The following is a 19,835-nucleotide window of genomic DNA, read 5'->3' on the forward strand; positions in this document are numbered from 1 at the left end:
GGTGCATTCCTATAAACTGTCCAAGCCCCAGCTCTGCAAATAGAAGAGGTTAGATAGGTTTTGAGTTATAGTGTGACAAGAATTTTTTTTCTCCTTCACTAACCAATAGGTTCATTTAGAATCTTATTATATATATTAGCTAATTATAAGGGAAAAAAAAAAAAAGGCAATAAAAAGAGTCCATTAAATACATGAAGCACTGCAGAAAGACAGGAAAGGAATGAGGAATAAAAAAATTCTAATTACTAGCATTAGATAATTGCATATAAAACAGACTTTCTCTCCTGTTTACAGATCAGGCCAAACCCAAAATCAAAGGCCAGAAAACGTGTCTGTAATTTTACATAATCTGACATCAGATTCTTATCAGTAGATTTAATTCTTATGAGATCTTACCATTTCTTCATCAGTTCTTTCCAAGGTGACCGAACTGTTTTTCACGGCAAGTCTTACCCAACATTTACACACCTCCCCTCTCTCCCTCCCTCCGTTAAGCATTTAACTGAATGAATATTGTGTTCTAGGATGCAATTTATTTAAAAACATTTATTTTAGGCAAAATTAAACAGACATTTGAGATTACATAGAAATACAGTTTCCAATTGGATCACAGAGCCTTTTCATTAAAAATGCACTGTTGTGTTGATTTAAGCGTTTTCATATGGATTGACCAGTTATGCAATATTTAACCATGCCATTTGCAGTCAACTATCATAAAAATTGGTAAAGAAAACATTTCTTAAAATGTGCAAATATTATCTTAATGTTACCATTGATAATAAATGACCACTAAATATATGCTTATTATGTAAAGCTTTTTAAAGTACAATAAAAATACAAATTCTATTTGTTAAAAAAAGGCCATTACTATGGCTACTAAACATCCTCATTATACAAATTCCAAAATACTATATGACAAACAAAATTATAAAGACTTTTCTTTATGAAACATATACTATTCTATTTGTTAGTGATTTTATATATATTTATATATTTATATATAATATTCTATATGAATGTTCAAAAGACACTAACAGAAAGGAAGACTATTGTAATGTAGAACATTAAGGCCCCTGTTCAGCAAGGTACCTGAGCACACGTCAAACTCAGAAGAGGAATAATGCATTCAGGAATAATTCATTTCAGCAGACTTTCAAAGGCTATTGCAGAAGTACTTCATTGAACAGGGCATGAAGATATATATGTGACAGTGAATTTGCAAAATACATTTTTTGTGTAAACTGTAACTCTTAAGGACAAAACCATAACACTATCACAAAAAAACTTCTCATGAAAAAAAGGAAAAAATACACAAAAAACTATTTTTTTTCCACATCTTTATGTTTTATAAGGGGAAAATAAGAAGTTTTAGAAGGATTAAATTGAACTAAGGTGGTGTTCGGGCATCAAAACACTGATAATAATACTTTTCTGACATAAGTTTAGCATATTATTTTATTGCTTATGTTAAAGATTAGTGAAGAGTATGCATAGACAGGTCAGTGTTGAACTCACTAGCAGCTGAAAATTTTGGTTTGCAGTTGTTTGTGTAACATGAACAAGTAATGAGTATGAAGGACTCAATTCTTGCAACAAGCTTCAAAATTATATTAAGACATACAATATTGATGCAGTCCATGAAAATAATATCCAACAGACCTGACTGAATACTCAGGTGTTGAAAACAACTTACAGAATTGATCCCAATAAACACAGTGCCCGCTTGTGCACAAAATTACAGAAATTTCTAAGTAAATGCAAGATCATAATCTTATTTTCAAATTATTGTTAGCATGTAATGAATTCCAAATTATACACTTTATGATTTAGCTATAAAATATCAAAACAAAGGGTAGTGACTTTGTAATTTCTGTGATTTAGGAGCTTTTCTATGCTCATTAAACACTAATTAGCAGACTAACAATTTGTTAGCTTCTAAAACATGATATAAGGACTTAAAAATATTATGGATTTTACAAACTAGTAACAACAGATATACAGTGTAATAACTGTACAAGGTAATAGAAATTAATTACATAGCATTCAGATTTCTTTTAAGAATATATTAATGGTAGGTATTTTCTGCTTTTCTTAACTGCAATTGCAATTAATCATTTGACTGATTGAACTTTAAATAATGGCTTAAAAATTTCATTTCAAAATACTGCCAAGTAAAGCATTATGTAAAAATCATGCTTGCATGTTTACAGAGAGAGGTATGTGTGAGCTTTCTGAAGAACTTCTCCAGGCTAATAGTCATAAAGCATAGTAAACTTGGGCAAAAGTTTGAGAGAAAGAAACACAACAGTGTAATTTAATTCATATTTCATAAACAAATACAACTTTTTACATTTGTACAGGGAAAGACTGGAACTAAGTTGGATTTTTACAGAAGCAAACCTCATAAGAGTTTACATGTTGAAAAAAGCAATTTTTGGCACATGGATAATACTTGTGAATGTGTGTTCAAAATAAACACTGCGTAGGAATTTCACATTTATTTTCTTGGCATCAGCATCTGCTGTCTAGTGGGTCAAGACAAAATACTGTGCCTTCAAGAGTTAATCCCATTTTGAACCCCTCCTGCAATGAAACAAGACATAGTTAATAAAAAGGAAAGCAATTTCTGGAGGAATATCACTTTTTCATACAAACATGTAAATTCAAGCTTATTTTTAGGTCAAATTCTGAGCATTAGCACTTCAATGACTTTTTGAAAGGATGCTTCACAGGATAACTCACATTTACATTATTTGGTCAGACAGTTTTTCTAAGTTTCTCTTAGTCATTAATGTACAGAAGGATTTATCTGTGTTATAACAAAAGAAATAACGTTTGTATATTAAATGAAGAAAGTATTATTAAAATAAAAACATTGAATATTAGTTTACATAAATTGAACCATGTTGTTCTTGTGTAAAATTCAACATCGTTTATAAACAGGAAATATTAGATTGTTATATAAACAAAAGTTTATTATATTTATACTTGAAGGAGATCTAAGTCATGAACATTGTAAGAGACATGTGGAATTAATAACAATCAGTAATCCCTTATCTTAGAAGTACTCCAACGAAAAGCATAGTGGTACTCAACAAAATCTCAGAGGCTTGTTCTGAATCATTCACTGTGTGGTTACATTGACAGGTGTATGCTTTACAGCCTACGGTCATCTGAGCCTTGCTAAAAGGCAAATAAAATCATACCTGCTTTATTGCAGAGAACAAAAGGTGAATTTCTAAGGCACGTAACACTCAATGAAATAAAATATGATGTTCTTTAGAAAGAGCAAAGGAATTCTTAAAAAGTTCAGATTAAAATGTCTCTTCTATTTTATTAGCAGAAGCACTAAGATAAAGTAGACATTCCCACCCACCCACTTTACTGAAAATAACTTACTTCTCAAGTACCTGTATTAGGTTTACAAAATGTACCAATTCTAAAACAACATTGCTTTTAACGTGGGGAAAATACTCGTTTTCATTTCGCTTTTTTCTTTGAAATAAGCTGATTATTTATGTCTTGACCTCCAAAAGAAAAGTCATCTTTAAAACCAGAAAATTTTGGTATTTTAGGTGAAAATATTGTAAAGGTGCAAGCAACTGGAAACAAGGGCTCTGAATAGAAATGCCATGAGAACATCAACTCCAGTGGCACCTGTTCCAGTGTTCAATTCAGTACGGTCTGAGCCTACAGTTCACTTGGAGAACGTTTATCATGTGCTATGAAATCAATACTATGTACTTTTATGAAGCAAGCATGTTGTAAACAAAATAAATCTTCTGGTAAGCCAGCCTGTACTGGGACTGGGCATAAACTCAAATCTTTTCTCATAATGCATAGGAGTACCTCAAGAGGATACCTTTTGGCTTTAAAAGATAAATCACAAATCACATCAGCTTCATTTCAAACAAATGTAAACCACATGCTAGATTTTTTTTAAAGTGCATGAATATTTAATAACCCCATCAGCTACTACCATCAGAAGAGCAATGCTGAGAAACAGAATCGAATTCCTGGAGATGGTTACTAAATGATCTCAGATCTTCCAAACAAAATCCACATTTTCCTAATATTCATATTATAAGATGGTGAGACAAAGCACTACTGGACTGTAAACCTTTTCCAACTGTGCTTGCTTGCCTTACCTGAGTGACATAGTGCTGCCAAAACTCACTTCTGTATTTGACTTTTTTCCCCCTTGTGCTTTTTAACAAGCTATCAGGAAAAGTGTTCAATGCAGAAGATATTTCGAAAAAACTGTGTAAAGTTCCAAGTCAAACACAACCTGTTATAAATGGGCATTGCTCATTTGCCAAAAGGATGCAGTTTTGTTGATGTAACAGAGGAGGACTGCTTACACAAGGGCACAAGTCCTAGGATTAGCCCTACATTTTAGCCTGCTGAATCATAAAACCCTCAATTTCTGTGCATCTTAAACTCTGTCTAAATATTATTTTAAACTGTCTAAAATTTAAAAATTATAAAATTATAAAAATATATAATTATCTTAATCTGTCTAAATATTATATTAATCTGTCTAAATATTTAAAGGATGCTTCCAGTTTTGAGATTGTAAAAGGGATAGTCAGTACTTCAACCTGGAGATGCTTAATACACTGGTTTAACAAGGACATGCAAGTTCTTACATAGCCCCCCAGAAAGCACTTTCAAAGCTATGCCAGCCCTATGACTGAACACGCATACTTTCCAGGTCCTTCTGCATGCTCTTATCTTTCCTCTCTATATTTGAGTACTGTTTGTTGGTGTCTCATGCAGCTGCATGTCCAATGCTGTTTTTCTGGCCACCTAAAAGCAAATCAGATCTGTGCTTTGTAAGTGTGCTTATCTTAGTGCTGCTATGTTGATCATGGAAGATTTTTTCTGATGTTCACCTATTATATTACGCAAAATTCACTGTCATCACAGGGTCAGATCCTACAGTTACTTGTAGGATCTAAATTTCAGGGCAACCACAAGGACAAAAAAAAGACAAAAAACAGACAGGACATCAGGATAGCCACCAGGGCATTTTTCAGACCACAAAAGAATGTCAAATAAAGATTTATTTTTAAGAGTATTTAAGGTAGAGGAAAAGAAGTGTGTAGGATTATAAACCAGGATGCTCAAAGGAAGCTAGACTGCCTCAACCAAAATTCCCATTAAATTAAACGTGGCCCTCAAAAAGGGAAAAAATCATAGTGTACTATCCCAACAGACTCTTTAACAAAGTGATTGTAATCAAATTCCTGAAGATCAGGAAAGCACAGACTTGATACCTCCCACATCCATCTCCATTCCCAGCCCCACAAGTTTTGCAAGCTAATTCCAAATTCTTCAATAATTCTGTATTTTTGCAGATTCCACTTTGGCAAATATATGATAATTTAAAAATTGTACCCCATCAGCTGTCATCAACCAAGCTGTAGAAAGACAAGGTTTTAAGAACAGATTCTCCTTTATATCAAGACACAGCTGAACTGTGATTTATGCAGGCAAGAATATCAGTATCCTATGCTGTAGTTTTCATGGTGATGCAGAACACTTACAGCTTTACATCCGCTTTCAGGAATACGGTTCATATACACACACTTTTCTCAATTCTTACGGTTCCTACTTGTTGTTACTGTATGATTATTATAATACCCATCGTGCAGTATGTGCCTACCTTCTACTCTCCACTCCAAAACCCAGCATTCACAGCTGTAATAATAATGATGTCAGTTGGAATCACTGAGTAGTCATAAATTGAGTTATAAATTGTTTCATTTTTATCCTTTTATAATAAACTTGATTAACGTATTAGGCAGAATACTTTTTCTTTAAAATGACATATAGTCAGCACTTGGTACACATTACGTACTGTATATATAAAATAGATATAATTAATTTTAATACTCAGAATTTAAAAATATTCAATATAAACATTTCAGCTTCTACAAATATATGTTCTTAGCATAACACACTGCCTGTTCATCAAGAAACATGTGCACCATGCCTTCCTATACTTTAAGGCCTCGGGAAACAGCAACTTCTCATTTAGTCAGAAAATGGTTCAAATCAGCTGACCATTCCCAGATACTGGAGAGGAATGGGAAGAAGAAGGACTATAAAGTGTACCGGGCCTTGCTTCTGTGCTCATATCTCCATAATAACAGTGTCAAGTAACTTTTTAACTTCCAAGATGACTTAACATAAGTACTGAATATCGTAGTTACTCAGAAAAATGACAATATTTTGCTAACAGATGTGATGGGTCTCAGAGAAGCAAAGCTTGTTTTCAGTGGAAAATATAACCTGAAAACAACCCCTCTTCCAGAACTCCCACCTATTTTTTGATTCTTCATGATATAAAGATGTCAACTATTCTGGCTAAAAACAACAAACAGTAAAAAAGGGCAAGTACATCCATTTTATCACAAGGTAAATATGCCGAAGTCAACCCTTACGGCTCTGCCTGAGGTTAGCTTGTTTATCCCTTCACCACCTGCCTTTACTCAATGAGTTTAATTCAGCCCAAACCCAATGAACCACTGATAAATCTACGTGTCTCTGAGATGATAATTTAGAGGGCTGAGCATAACTTACTTCAGATGGAAATAAGACAAGCCTCCTGACTGCTTTGGGCCATGCAGGGAGAATGGCCTGCAGCTCCTGGAAGCTTTAGGATATTAACTACCTTGAGATTTTAATAAATCATAGCAGCTGTTGTTGGTATGATTCAAGATCCAGGGAAACTTCCCTTCACTGCAAGATTTCTGGGAAAATAGATTTATTAATGCCTGGATGCAGTCAAAATAGGATGAAAATATGTTTCAGCACAAGGGTGGGGAAACAGGAGGTTGGAGAGTCATCAGAGAGAGGTCTGAGCTGTAAAACTCAGATCTCAGCACATGTTGGAGTTTAGAGCTCTCCAAGAAGATCAGCAGAAATTGGACTGAGAAATGGAATAGAAAGAGCTTAACTATGAAATTTGGATCCTCCCTAAAGCTTAAATGTAAGCTGTTCCCCCAGAAATCGAGAAATTTGATCTGATCTCATTAAATTCAGAATAATGAATACAAAGCAAAAGCACCCACTAGTGAGGAGTTTGTTCCCCAATGCCTCTTCTGCTTAGCTGTGCTTTCTTCTCCCATTTTTCTTACATGGCATCTTCCAGCACACATGTACTCTGAAACAGCTTTTCTGCAGACTGGGGCATGACGCCTGACATAGCTCAATATGAGGAATGGGACAACAGACTGGACTGAGCTGCTCTGGCCGCTGGCTGGCTTGCCACTATGACTTCAGGTTAAGCTATACTTAACAACACCGTCTCTGAATAAGCTTATATTTAGAACTATTTAGAATTATATTTAGATGTTTTATTATATAAATGGCATTTGCACGTTTATTGAAATATACATATTTACTGAAGCTGAGGCTGTACTTCAAAAATGTGAAGACATCTCCCTTAACTTGGCACTTCAGAGAAGGAAAGCAGCTTATATTTTTCCTTCATGTTCCCTAATTTTAGACTTCTCAGAGCACATTACATGCTTTGTGATTTTGCCTTTTGTAGCAGCCATTTTTCTCTTCTTCCTTATAGGCTGTGTCTAACAACTGCTGACCTTTAGCACAGCTATCTTCTGCTCATTGCAAGTTTTAAAGTATTTCCAATTATAAGCACTTTTACATCAGTGACTGTACTAGTACAAAAAAAAAAAAAAAAAATCTATATATCACAGGTTTGGGTAGACCATCAATGACAATCCAAAGAAAAGAACTGGACATTTCTCTAGAACACATGGAAAACAAACAGCAAAGAAAATGAAGGCTTAGTATTGTCAACTCAAGAAAACTAAAATCAGCTGTCTCTACCTTAAAAATTGTAGGCTCCTAAAACTGAAAATGTCCCTGACTTACAGGATTGCATACATAATAAACAAATCTTAAAAGTTTATATATATATATATACACACATACACACATTCATAAAAATGAAAACCCTATGTATGAATGAGTGCACATTTCATTTGTAAATGATTTAAATGCCATTATTAAAATATGATATACCAACCATCGCTGACGCTAGGCACCCAAGGAAAGCATAAGAAGAAAAAAGAGATATTAGGAAAAAAAAAACAACAAACATTTCCATCAGTATTTTTCACCACTGATTCATATTAATATAATCTATAGAAAGAACTTCTGCATGGCAACTAAATTTAACAGTGACTTACAAAGTGATCGAAGGATGTCATAGGAAAGTAGCTGGACATAGCTTTTGACTTGACCAATCTCAGAATTGACTTCTACCCACAACCCCCCCATCCTGTCAGCTTTGCCCTTGATCTCAACTGGATTACACGTGAACAAGTTTTATGCCAACACAAAGACTTACTAATTCATTTTTAGTAAAGGTTTCAGGGTATGGTAGACTCTCTGTGAGACTAGTTTACAAATCACACAGAAAAGTGAGAAAAACGTTTATGTACAGGGCAAACTAACGCAATATTCTTTGCAATAGGACATAGCAATGCATTAAAATATCTTTTATTTTATATCTTATTTTTCTTAGGTCAGAGTAAAAGCTGAAAGAAGTTTTCCATTTTATGGCTTCAAAAATCTTTGATAAAGATTTCTGCTGACCCATTTACTGATATTTTATAAAGTGATGACACTTACAAGTCATGGCCTAACAGTTTGCAATTTTGTCAGAACATCACCTGTAATAAGAACTCCTAGCATGTGAACTTACCTATAACCACAGGATTTTTCCCAGTATCCACAGATACTGTAGTACATTTTTTCCTAAAACAGGTTATATTCAATGGAAGGTGATATATATCAATGTGAGGTGTGAAAAGATTTGGGCTTTTATCTCACAGTGAATGGATTTTGCCAGTGGTGCCACCCTAAAACTGACATGAACAATTAAATTTGCCTGTGAATAGGAATTCCGAAATTTTACTTCGGAAAATTAAACTGTACTTAAATTGTAGTAAAGACATTTAAAAATGAGGAACTACAAGAGCCTGAGAGCTAGCTCTTATACTTTGCAGACTGTCAAGATACAAGAGGTCTGGGAACGCTTCCTGCTGAGGAGCCAGGAACCTAGAAATTCAAGTTCCCTGTATTTTCAGCCTTCTGTTTTGCTGGCAGGCTGCTGAAAAAACAGATAAGCAAGGTTGGCAAGGAACTAGCAGTTTAGAAAGCCTGACTGAGAAGAGCAACTTAGTCCACAACTTGAAAGTTTTCTCCTATCACTGCTTCAAAATTGGGTCAATATCTGAACAGATACCATAGAGTATTTCAGATCCAACAAACATTTTCTGATGAAAAAACACATCAGTTCAGAATTCTTGAATCAATTTTTAATAGTTAAGCCCCGGAATGCCTTAGCAAATATGGATACGTTTAAAAGCAGCAGAAAACTGCTGAAGAATAACATGGTCAGTGCATCTCTTGCCTCAGCTCTTTCTTAAACTTCACTCAGTCCCTTCCCAGGCAGGAATAGCAGTATCCATTTTGCTTACGCTGCTGAGAAGCCTTAAATATGTGCAGGTGTCTGTTTGAATACCACCGGCTAACATTTGAGAGGAATTTCAGGCAGACAAATTCAAATTCCAACTCAAAGCCCATGAGTACAAAAAGAAACCATCAGTTTTTTTTCCCCAGGTACTTGTGTGTGTGCAGCTTAGAAAACATTTTTAAAATACTCTAAAGACGTATTTCAATAATATTCATATTGCCATAGAAAAATACATAATTAACAACTCAATAATTACCTGCATCTCATCTAGTTTGGACTGAATGTCTGGAGGGAAATCTCCTGCTCCGCAGCTAAAAGGGTCAAAAGGTTCTGCTCCAAAAAGGTCTCTCTCTGGAACAACAGAAAAATGAGTCACTGAGAGAAAAGGTGTGATCTATGACAATAGCTCCTTGAAAAAGTCAGCTTACATCTCCTTAAAAGGTGAATAACAACACGTCCAGATACACAATTGATTAACTGCAATTTTTAACATTCATATTTGAAAGTCCTGTCTTGATTGGTTTTCCAAACCTTTATACTCAAATATTTTTCCAAGAACACCATCAACTTCTGTTTGAGCCTCTATGTGGTTTTCATTAAAGGCTTGTGCCTTCTGTAAGAATTTCAGGGACCCGATGAGAAGAAATTCCAATTTGAATAAGGGAGCTCCTATTGAAGTGCCTTCTGTAATCAGGCTGTATAGGGGTTTCATAAATGAAGAGGGAACAACTGCATGTCAATTGCTAAATTTCATCTTAACATTATGTCAGAAGCACATTTTCCCAAATAAATTAGCCTTCCTATCTCCTGTCTGCCACTCCTCACCATCAGGTTAAGGCCTTTTGTAAAGACAGATGACTACCCTAACTTAAGGAAGGTCACTTGATAGAGGTCCTCAGTGCACAACTGGTAGTAACAACTAATTACCAGGGCCATAAAACCCAAGCAAGGAATAACAGGTTTAAAAAAAAAAAAAAAAAAAAAGAGAGAGAGAGAGAGAGAGAGAGAGAGAGAGAAAGTAGAAGACTGTGAAAGCTCACTTACCCTAAAATTCCACTAAATCTGTATCCATAAATACAATGATTACAAATGTCTCTCTGTCACAACATACAGTTTCAAACTTTTTAGAAGCAGGATACTGTCTAGTGCCTTTTTTTTTTTTTTTTTTTCTTTTTTTTTAAATCTGAATAAGAAACACTTCTAATATTTTTTTTTCCCTTACTCGAACACTGTAATGCTACTACTTCTTCGCATGCAACAGTCTATATAGATACATTTTTTCTTCTCAATATTAAGATTTTTTTCTCTCCAGGTAACAGTGCCATCTATATACACTTGTTCTATCTCACATTGCCTTGACCAAAACTTGTATGAAGCTTATTTTTCTAACACAATTCAACCACGTTGGGGGCAACACTCAAAGTTAACGCAGTTTTATTACTGCTGGAGAAAATATTAAAACCATTATCCTGTATTCTGACTTTCATTTTTGACCAGCAAGAAACCTGGTAATCATACTACCTAACTTCAGTGTTACCTTAAAAGCCTGAAAAGGGCTATTAGTACCTTGGAAATTAATAGCTGATTTTCTGGTTTAGCCTAAAATTTTACCCTTAACATAACTGTGGAAGCTACAATTGAGAACATGACACAAAATCCATGTCACAGTGTTACCAGTCATGTTGTCACAATGCTGAAAAGGCTGCATATATGCTCGTATAGGCTAAATGTAAGTAATTATTTTGGCATCCATGGAGTCCAAATTTTAGACCTCTACATGTCTAGGCTCTTCAACATTTTATTGTACACACAAGTGTCCATGGGCTTTGACCTAAATCATTTGGTGTTACCATGCTGCATATTTAAATATATGCATATATTTTAAATAATTAGCAGCTACCATTATTCCCGTAATAAAGTTCAGAAGCAAGCAGGAACTTGATTAATAACATGCTTAAAAATCACCTCTAGCAGCTACACATTGTCACATGGCAACAGAAGACGGCCCAGATCTGAGAACCTTATTCCAAAAGCCCACTTGAGCCCCCTCCAAATCTAGACTTTCCATCTTTCCTGGCAAAGGCAGACCACCTTTATGAAAAAGAGACTTCAACTGGGATAATATAATGTAAAAAATAGGATCTACCTCACCCTTGTCTCTCTCACATCCAAAATGGGTCTGCTCCAGTGTAACCAGTGTCCTTATATGTTTTTATGCTCCTACTTGGTGACCTTCAGATGTGGAGCAGCTTTAACTTTCAAAATAACCTCTACTGAGGAGAAAGCGATTATGCTTTATGTGTCTCATAAATCTATTTGTTCAGTATCTAAGTCCATTTTTTTCCCCTCCTCTCTTTTTTATAGGTTATTTTTTACCCTAAAAAGGAACTGTCAGTTCTGTGTGTGTTCAGACAGCTAAAAGCAGCCAGTTTCAACACTGAGCCTTCACAAATATTCGAAGAATGTATTTATGAAAGACACAACTTTCATTTCTTAGGACTGAAAGGCCTTATCACTATTTTTGAAAGCACATATTTTGTACATTATTCTGCACATTTTCTCATTCATGCCTAATTATTGTGCTTTTATTAATGACAGTACTGAGCTAATTAGCAGGAGAATGGCAGAAGCTTTAGCTCCTTAAGTGGAACGTGCCTTCACGTGAAGGATTATTTTATTCATATTGCTATTCAAGGCCAACTTTAAAGTTATCCAGGAAGTAATTTATCAAAACAGATTTTTAAAAACAGATTAAAAAAAAAAGATGAAAACAGTTTCTTAAAACATATTAAAACTGTACGTAATCAAATTAAAAATAGGTAAGTATTTCCTGGCTGAGTTTCTGTGAAATAGTTCAGGAACTCTCTCAATTTGACAACCATTTCAGTGAAATGGCTGTAAAAGTGCATAGTACAACTGCTTTTCTGCCTTTAAAGATTATGTGTTATATGAGAGAGCGCATTGCTAAGAGTCAGGGAGAAATAATGCACCACGAAATACTTTCAATATCATCATCAGGATTTCTCTTTTGAACAGAACCTGAAGAAAAAGTAGAAACTGGATGAATACTAAAATTTAGTCACTACAGAGGCTCCGATGTTGTATGGGATCTCCATAAGCTTCTCTGCCAGTATTCACCCTGCTTTTCACTTTTGTGCTCCTTTTTAGTAGAGACTAGAGAAACCAGAAGTATTTTATTTCATGCTACAGTATTTGCATGAAAATATATTAAATATAACAAGAATATCTTGCCCGACACACTCTTAGAAATAATTGTAGTGTAGATAGGCATTTCTTTCTCCAATACAAAGCAACCAGTAAGCATTTGAAAACAATCTCCTCAAACAGCACACAATTTCCTTTCCCTCATTCTGTCCAATCCCATTCCTTCTTGGGAAGAAATAAATTCACTGCTTGGGAATCAACAAAAAAAAAAATCAAAACCATGAAATGCTAACATTTTACATGCGTAATTCAAACCACAGAAAGACATGAACAGGTAATAAATTCTTGTTTCTGTAAGTAAGTAAGATCTGATATTCAGGACAAGAAACAAGTAATACTGGAGAGTAGCAGCCTGCAGTCCATGGTAAACACCAATCTAGCAATAACCAAGCAAACAAAACTCTACAAATATTTGGCTTTTCTGCTGTATTTTGAATCCCAATCTTCTTTACATTAGCTATCATCCAGATACAGAGTTATGCTGATACGTGGTTTCCCCAGATGTCCTGGAGCAGCTGTGATGACAAAAATTAATCACACTGAAGATAAGGACCCAAGAAAGTATTTGGAATAAGCTGAGGTAGTGAGGTCCAGGAAACCTTTCCCTTAGCTGTAGGCTACTTTTTTTTGTTTGTTTGTTTTCCTTTTTCTTTTTCTTTGTGTGTGTGTGTGTGTGTGAGAGAGAGACAGAGAGAGAGAGAGAGAGAAAGAGAGAGGGAGTTATTACACCATAAAAAAAAAAGGCTCCACCATGACAGACTCTGGAAAGATAGCGTCTTGGAGCAGATTTCTACATCTGCCAGTTATGACCTTGGATTACTGCAGATGCCTTTGAGTGAAATAAATGTTGGACAATTCAACAGAATGTTCCTCTTCACTCTTCTCTGAGATAAGACAATAATGCTGTGCCAACAAGAAATACACAAATTTATTATTTTTTCACAATAACTTACAAGAACACTTGCAGTCCCTTACCCCATGCTCTGAGGAAGCAGCAGTATGGTGTTTAACACTGTATTTTTGGTTGCACTAAGTATGTGTCAATCTTTCAATTAAATAATTATTGTATTGGGCTGCAATATTTCTGTTTAGCCTGCAAGCCAATCACTGTAAAATCAGCATTAAAGGAAGTAATTCTCAGAAACATTTTGAGTAGAAACACAATTCTGGAAAGGTCTTTTGTTTTTCAAAGAGTCACTCTTTTGTAATTATTATCTAAAGAGACATCATATATATGACCAATCTGCAAATTCCTTCCCAAAGAGCATGAACTTTTCTCCTCTAAAATAGTCAAAAAACAAAACACAACAAAACCCATTTGCTATTACTTAGATATCCACTACTGTGTAGACATTTACTGAGAAGCCATGTTGCTCTACTGCTGAACAAGAATTAAAAACTGCAAGAATCTTTTCCCTTTTAAAAAAGACAAAATGATTTGGAGATAACCTTTCCAAGAAAAGGTGAGTGCTGTACTCTTCTTCCAGTATTTGCAATCTGAGGCTTCATGAACTACTTGCTGAGCACTAATCAAAGCAAAAGACGTCATTTATAAAAATGATAAAAAACAATAAAACCATCCTATAATTTCATCAAAAATGATGGGAAAAAAATGCTCCAGTGCTGTGACAAAGAAAAAAGAGATAATAACACAAAAGGACCACCTCAGAAAATTAGACTCAAAACTTTGGTTCATCTTGGTTGTCACCTATCTGTCTTGTACTGGAGAAAGAAACGCCAGCCTGCCTCTACTGGCAGCAATAACATATAAAACAATGCATTATTGTACACATTATTAATACTGCAACATAACACAGTTTGAATGAAGTTCTTAAGGGATCTGAACTTTCTCATCTAAGACACTAAGCCCTTGTTTGAATATAAAATCTCCTTCTGTTTCAAAGTGCATTTTTGACATATGCCAAAGGATGTTAAGTTGATGAACGCAACAGTTTGCAACATATAATATACCAGGACACAGACTGAAAGAGCAGGGATCAACACTATACACAGAACAGTATATCATTCTGTAATCTCCCTCTGAAGCACGGCACACAGAGGAGCACGCAGTATTAACAGACAGCTGACAAGACGCGGCACTGCCTGCCACATCTCTGAACTCTGTAAGCTTAATTTAAATGCAAATGAATCAAGTGTAAAATAAACACAGCACTTTTAAACAGTGCACATTGTTATTTATCATATTTTCTCTATTAGAAAGTCCAGTGAATCAAGAAATACAAAATCACACAGGTGGAATACTCAGGAACACTCAGTTTTGGGTGCTGACTTCCATGTAAACCCACAATTTCTTGAAGTGGAACCAGGGCAGGATAACTGCTAAAATAATCTTGTCTTATAATTCAATTCAAGCTACTACTTTTGATTTTGGATATGCATATTGAGATAAATTTTATGACAATATCTGAAGTTTGCATTTTTGTGGAAAAAAAAACAACAAAACACAAAAACAGTTAATGTTGGGGGGAGGGCGTCTTTTTTTCTGTTCTTTACAAAGACAAAAAAAATCTTACTATAGCAGTTTTGTTTCTAGTAAACTTTGGTTTAGTATTCTACTAAACTATGAAAGAACTATTTTAACACTTTTTAATTCTGTTAATAGGCCTTTTAAAAAACCTCAAATTTGTTTCAAATTATAAAATATGATTAAATAGAAGAGATTTGTTTATTTATTATTAAATTCACACCCTCAAGATCTCTTCAGAGGGTGACATCTCTGTAAGAAAGGTGTGTACATAAGTTGTTGGGGAATATTCTCGCTGACTGAAGTTTCACACTGCATCTTTATAATTGTGCAGTTTGCACTCATACCTGAAAATTCTATGTACTAGCAACATCCCCCAAGATGGATAGGAACTCTTCAAATATGGTGTATGGTGGCAGACAGTAACATTAATGTTCCTTAGCCATACTAAAATAGGCATGAGAGGAAGTACCTCCTTCAGACTGATATTCCTACAAACTCCAACACTGTTTGTATGTTTGCTTCCCTCTCCCTCACCTCCCCCAAGTCCCCAAAGCTTTCAGAAACAATCTGTGGACTCCTAAATGACTTCCAGTGAAGCTGAGAATCTTAATCTAACGGCCTTCAAACATTTGGAAAATACATTTGCTATTATTAATCATCTTTTAGAGATTTTCAGGAATTTCCCACTCATGTTGGTTCATCAACTATAACTGAAAAACAAAGGTGTAGACGATATATGAAATGCAGTATTAAAAATATTATTCCAAGACTCTACAACTTGAGGGATTTCTTAAACTCTCTTCTGCATCATCATTCACCATACTTATTCCACTTGCTATCTTCCCAAGAAACATAGATTTTAGGTGCTACAAATGTGGCTTGACAAGGAAAGAACTAAAGGGAAGTCAAAATATTTTCTGAATTAACTATGAGAAACATACTTTGAAAGAAAAGGCAAATTACAGTCCCCATACAGTTTCAGCATGTAAATATATTTGTTTATAAGGTAACTTGGCAGCAACATCAATGACTGGGAAGATGGTATAAAAATTAAATGTCATTATCAAACGTGATTTACAAAAAAACATACCTGGCTTTTCAAGCAAAATGTATGCAAACCTCTTCAGAAGCTTTATTAAAAAAATAAATAATATGTAAGAAAAAATTAGGTCAGTTGTCATAAAACTTACTGATCTCTGCAGATCTACTGGGTACTGGAGGAGGCTGTGTACCATTGCGAGTAGGTGTTGATGATTGAGGGGATATGGGAGAAAAGGGAACCATATCAAAGATGTCAGTGGAGGGTGATTTAGGTGTCACACTGCCTGCCTACAATAAGGACAATAAATATTAGGGCAATATTTCACACGAAAAAAAATCACAACACTAAATTTTTCAGCATGCAGATAAGAGCTAGTTTCAAAAAAGTTGAAAATAAACAACAGCATGCACAAAACAGCTCCTGACACCAAGCGAATGGCATTTGCAGTTCAGAGTCTCAGACATGCTAAAACTCCCCAATACATAAGCAGCATTGTAATTTTTCCATTTTCAGTAAATCCTGTACAACCAGGAATATATCATGGTTAAACCTGAAAAAGCTGGTGATAAGCAGTTCTATATTCCAGAAGTATGAATACAGTTATTTTCACAAGACCCACTTTAGGAAACATGGCAACAGCAATACGCTACATTTCTGAATGCACAGAACAAGTAGCTAAAATTAGAAGACAAAATCCCAGTGTTACTTCTTTACTATTTCTTCCTTTTGAGATAAAAAAAAAAAAACACTGTGATCAAAGCTTCACATGTATTTTTTGATAAGTAACAACCTGGACACGAATTACAGTGAATATTGATTTCCAAAATAAAATTCTCATCTTTCATGTAGAATAGAAGGAATTAAATTCATAACGCACAGAAGGTTGGCAGGCTTCTAAAAAGTACTGGATAAGCAAAGAAACCCCAAACATGACAATTAACTACCACTCTACAGTCATATTTATTTTTTAATGACTCATTCCTCCTGCCATCTGTCCATTAATTCAGGACACAAATAAGGCACAGTCAAATCAAAGCATACTGAATGCTAAAACAGGTGACAAAATAGTTTAAAACTCACGTTGACAGGCTGAAGGCAAAATGCATATGGAAAACTAATGTCAATGTTATTAATTAGACATCTCAAAAACCTACATTCTGCAGATGAGAATGACACACTGCTGTGCACCAGGAAAATCTGCTACTTTTAAATAAGACTCAATTTGACTAAAATATTCACATGAAAATTTTTAAGTGCAGATTAAATTAAGTCAGATGGATTCTTCTACTCAGAACACATGAATACCACAACCTGCCAAACGGGTTGTCTTTTGCAATGCTGGTCCATGAGAATTTTATGGCCTTAAGTCTTATTTTGCAATGTTTCTTTCTTTAGTGTCTCTGCTGCAGCAACTGCAGCTGCCCACTCATGACACATTACACATTTCTAAGCCAAGCCCATAGGTTGCCTTGAACTACATCTGGAAGCTGCAGTGGCTGCTGAGAAGGAAAGAATATTGATGCATGGTCTTCCTCAGTACAGTGCTAAAAGAAAACTAGACTCTGGGGTCCTACGTTACATATTTCCTAGGAGTTTTGAATCCATACTTTTAATTTGGACAATGAGAGATCTAAAACAGTTCAATATTTCCAAAAAACAGGAATATTTCTAACTGGGTATACTGAAATGCCAAGCATAAAAGCAAGCCACATTGTCATACGTTGCTTTATTTGTATTTCCTCCCTGTTTAAACAAAAACAAACAAAAGAACTCCCTCTGTTATTGTATACCCTGTTAGACCTGAGTTGAGCTTCTTAAAACAACTAGTTTTAAAGATTTTTACATACACAGATCCCTTACTGACCTCAATATGAGAAATAGCATAGCAATTTCAAATACTTATTATGAAAAGATTGTAGTGAATATTCCTTAGACACAATCGTCCCTTATTACTGCATTCGTGGACCTTACATTAGCCTCCTGGTGCTTTCATGCATGGTAAGAGATTCAGTATAATTTGTGTTGAAGGAGATCATCGGAAGACATCTGATCTGACTCAAAGCAGGGCAATGTATATGCCTGACCCAAAGTAAATATACAGAGTCTCATATCTCATTCATCATACAAACAAAACCATATCCGATTGTAGGTAGGTTTTGTCTGCATTTGGAAGGTGGGATCGGTTTAATACATAAGTACATGCCATATATTAATCTACAATTAACACTGATAATCCTGGAAAGGCTCTGAAACAGTAAATACTAACGTAGATTCTTCTTATTTGCTAAGTGTTTATTTCTGCATAGAAGGTGGATAAATAAGCAGTATTTATGTTTAGTCATAAATGAGCCTCTTTGGCACAACAGCAAAACTCAAACTTTATATCGACATTTCTGTCTATATGCCATTTTGTTAGAGTTGACGGACATTTTGATACTACTTGTTTAAGTAAAACTGTCAGCTATTTTAAGAAATGTGTGTTTTAAATACCTATAAGCACAAGAAGCATTTTTATTTTGTGAACACATGCAAAAAGCCATGGATTGCCAAATACAGCCAAATGTTACTTGCAAATGGAAGAGAAGTTGAGATTATTAGCATATTGCTATGAAAAAGCATTGCTTATAATTAAAAATAATTTTACCCTTCATTTTGCACAGAGTTTTTATAAAGTATACTAAAAGGCAGATAACTGCTAACTACTTTTCTATTAATTCACGAAGGAAAAAAGCCCTTCAGACTGGACCTTCAGAATTGCTCGATTTGAATAGCTATTCTTAGTATAATAATTTCAACAGAAGATTGATAGATAGCAGATTCATTAATGGACTAATTTAAAATGTTGGAAAAATAATAATTTTGTTTTGGGTGTGGGAGAGAAAAAGCTACATAGAAACAAGAGCAAGCCTTTGCAAATTCCATATTTTAAGAGTATTGCTAGAGAATCCAAGATACATCTGCTCTGTCCTTTAACCACTGTACAAAATGTGAAATTTTTAACACAAGTTAATACACAACAGAACACAGAAAAGCCAAAAAAAAAAAAAAAAAGAAAAAGCTTTTGCACAGCAGGATTACACGAGGTCTCGGGCAGCTGTATTCACTGGTTGGCTTTGGAAGACCACTTTTTGAAGGTGGTGGAATTAACAATCCAGCTGGTAGTCTAGAGTCAGGAGAACTCCTAGGAGTAAGCGTAATGGAAGAGATATCTAAACAAGGAGGTGAATCCTCATTGTTACACCAGAAAAAAGTAGAGGGTCTTTGAAACATATGTTCATCATTATCACACTTTATGTGCAGCAGCTGAAAAGAAATCACAGAAAGAGAAAACATTCTGAGGAACTGAACATGGTAATGTCAGGGAAAGATGAAAAAGACATTTCATACTTCATACGAGTTTGTCTGCAACTTGCTGGTCAGTGCTATAGTGATGTTACAAAACTCAATAATACTTTAAAACAAAATCTAAAAATGTACCATAACAACAGGTAGCCCAGTGTTAACTGGAACAAAGACAACCTGTGCCTTGATAATCACATCAAAACAAAATGAAGACAGGGATATTT

General features: G+C 34.8%; 1 protein-coding gene across 6 annotated transcripts in view; it reads right to left on the bottom strand.

The window, feature by feature from the left end:
* Positions 1-513: 513 nt before the first annotated feature.
* Positions 514-19,835, bottom strand: part of GULP1 (GULP PTB domain containing engulfment adaptor 1) — a 154,148-nt gene continuing 134,826 nt past the window's right edge. For 4 of the 6 annotated variants that reach the window (XM_084523614.1, XM_084523610.1, XM_084523612.1 and 1 more), the window contains 4 exons: positions 19,348-19,572; positions 16,418-16,556; positions 9,771-9,865; positions 514-2,583 (listed from right to left, as the gene is read on the bottom strand). In XM_084523614.1, coding sequence (XP_084379740.1) covers positions 2,512-2,583; positions 9,771-9,865; positions 16,418-16,556; positions 19,348-19,572 — 531 coding nt within the window. In that variant the 3' untranslated portion in view covers positions 514-2,511. Of the gene's footprint in view, positions 2,584-9,759; positions 9,866-16,417; positions 16,557-19,347; positions 19,573-19,835 lie in introns of all 6 variants that reach the window. The other 2 variants (XM_084523613.1, XM_084523615.1) reach the window with 2 other exon arrangements.

This window comes from Aythya ferina, assembly GCF_964211825.1.
Source record: "Aythya ferina genome assembly, chromosome: 6".
Classification (NCBI taxonomy): domain Eukaryota; kingdom Metazoa; phylum Chordata; class Aves; order Anseriformes; family Anatidae; genus Aythya; species Aythya ferina.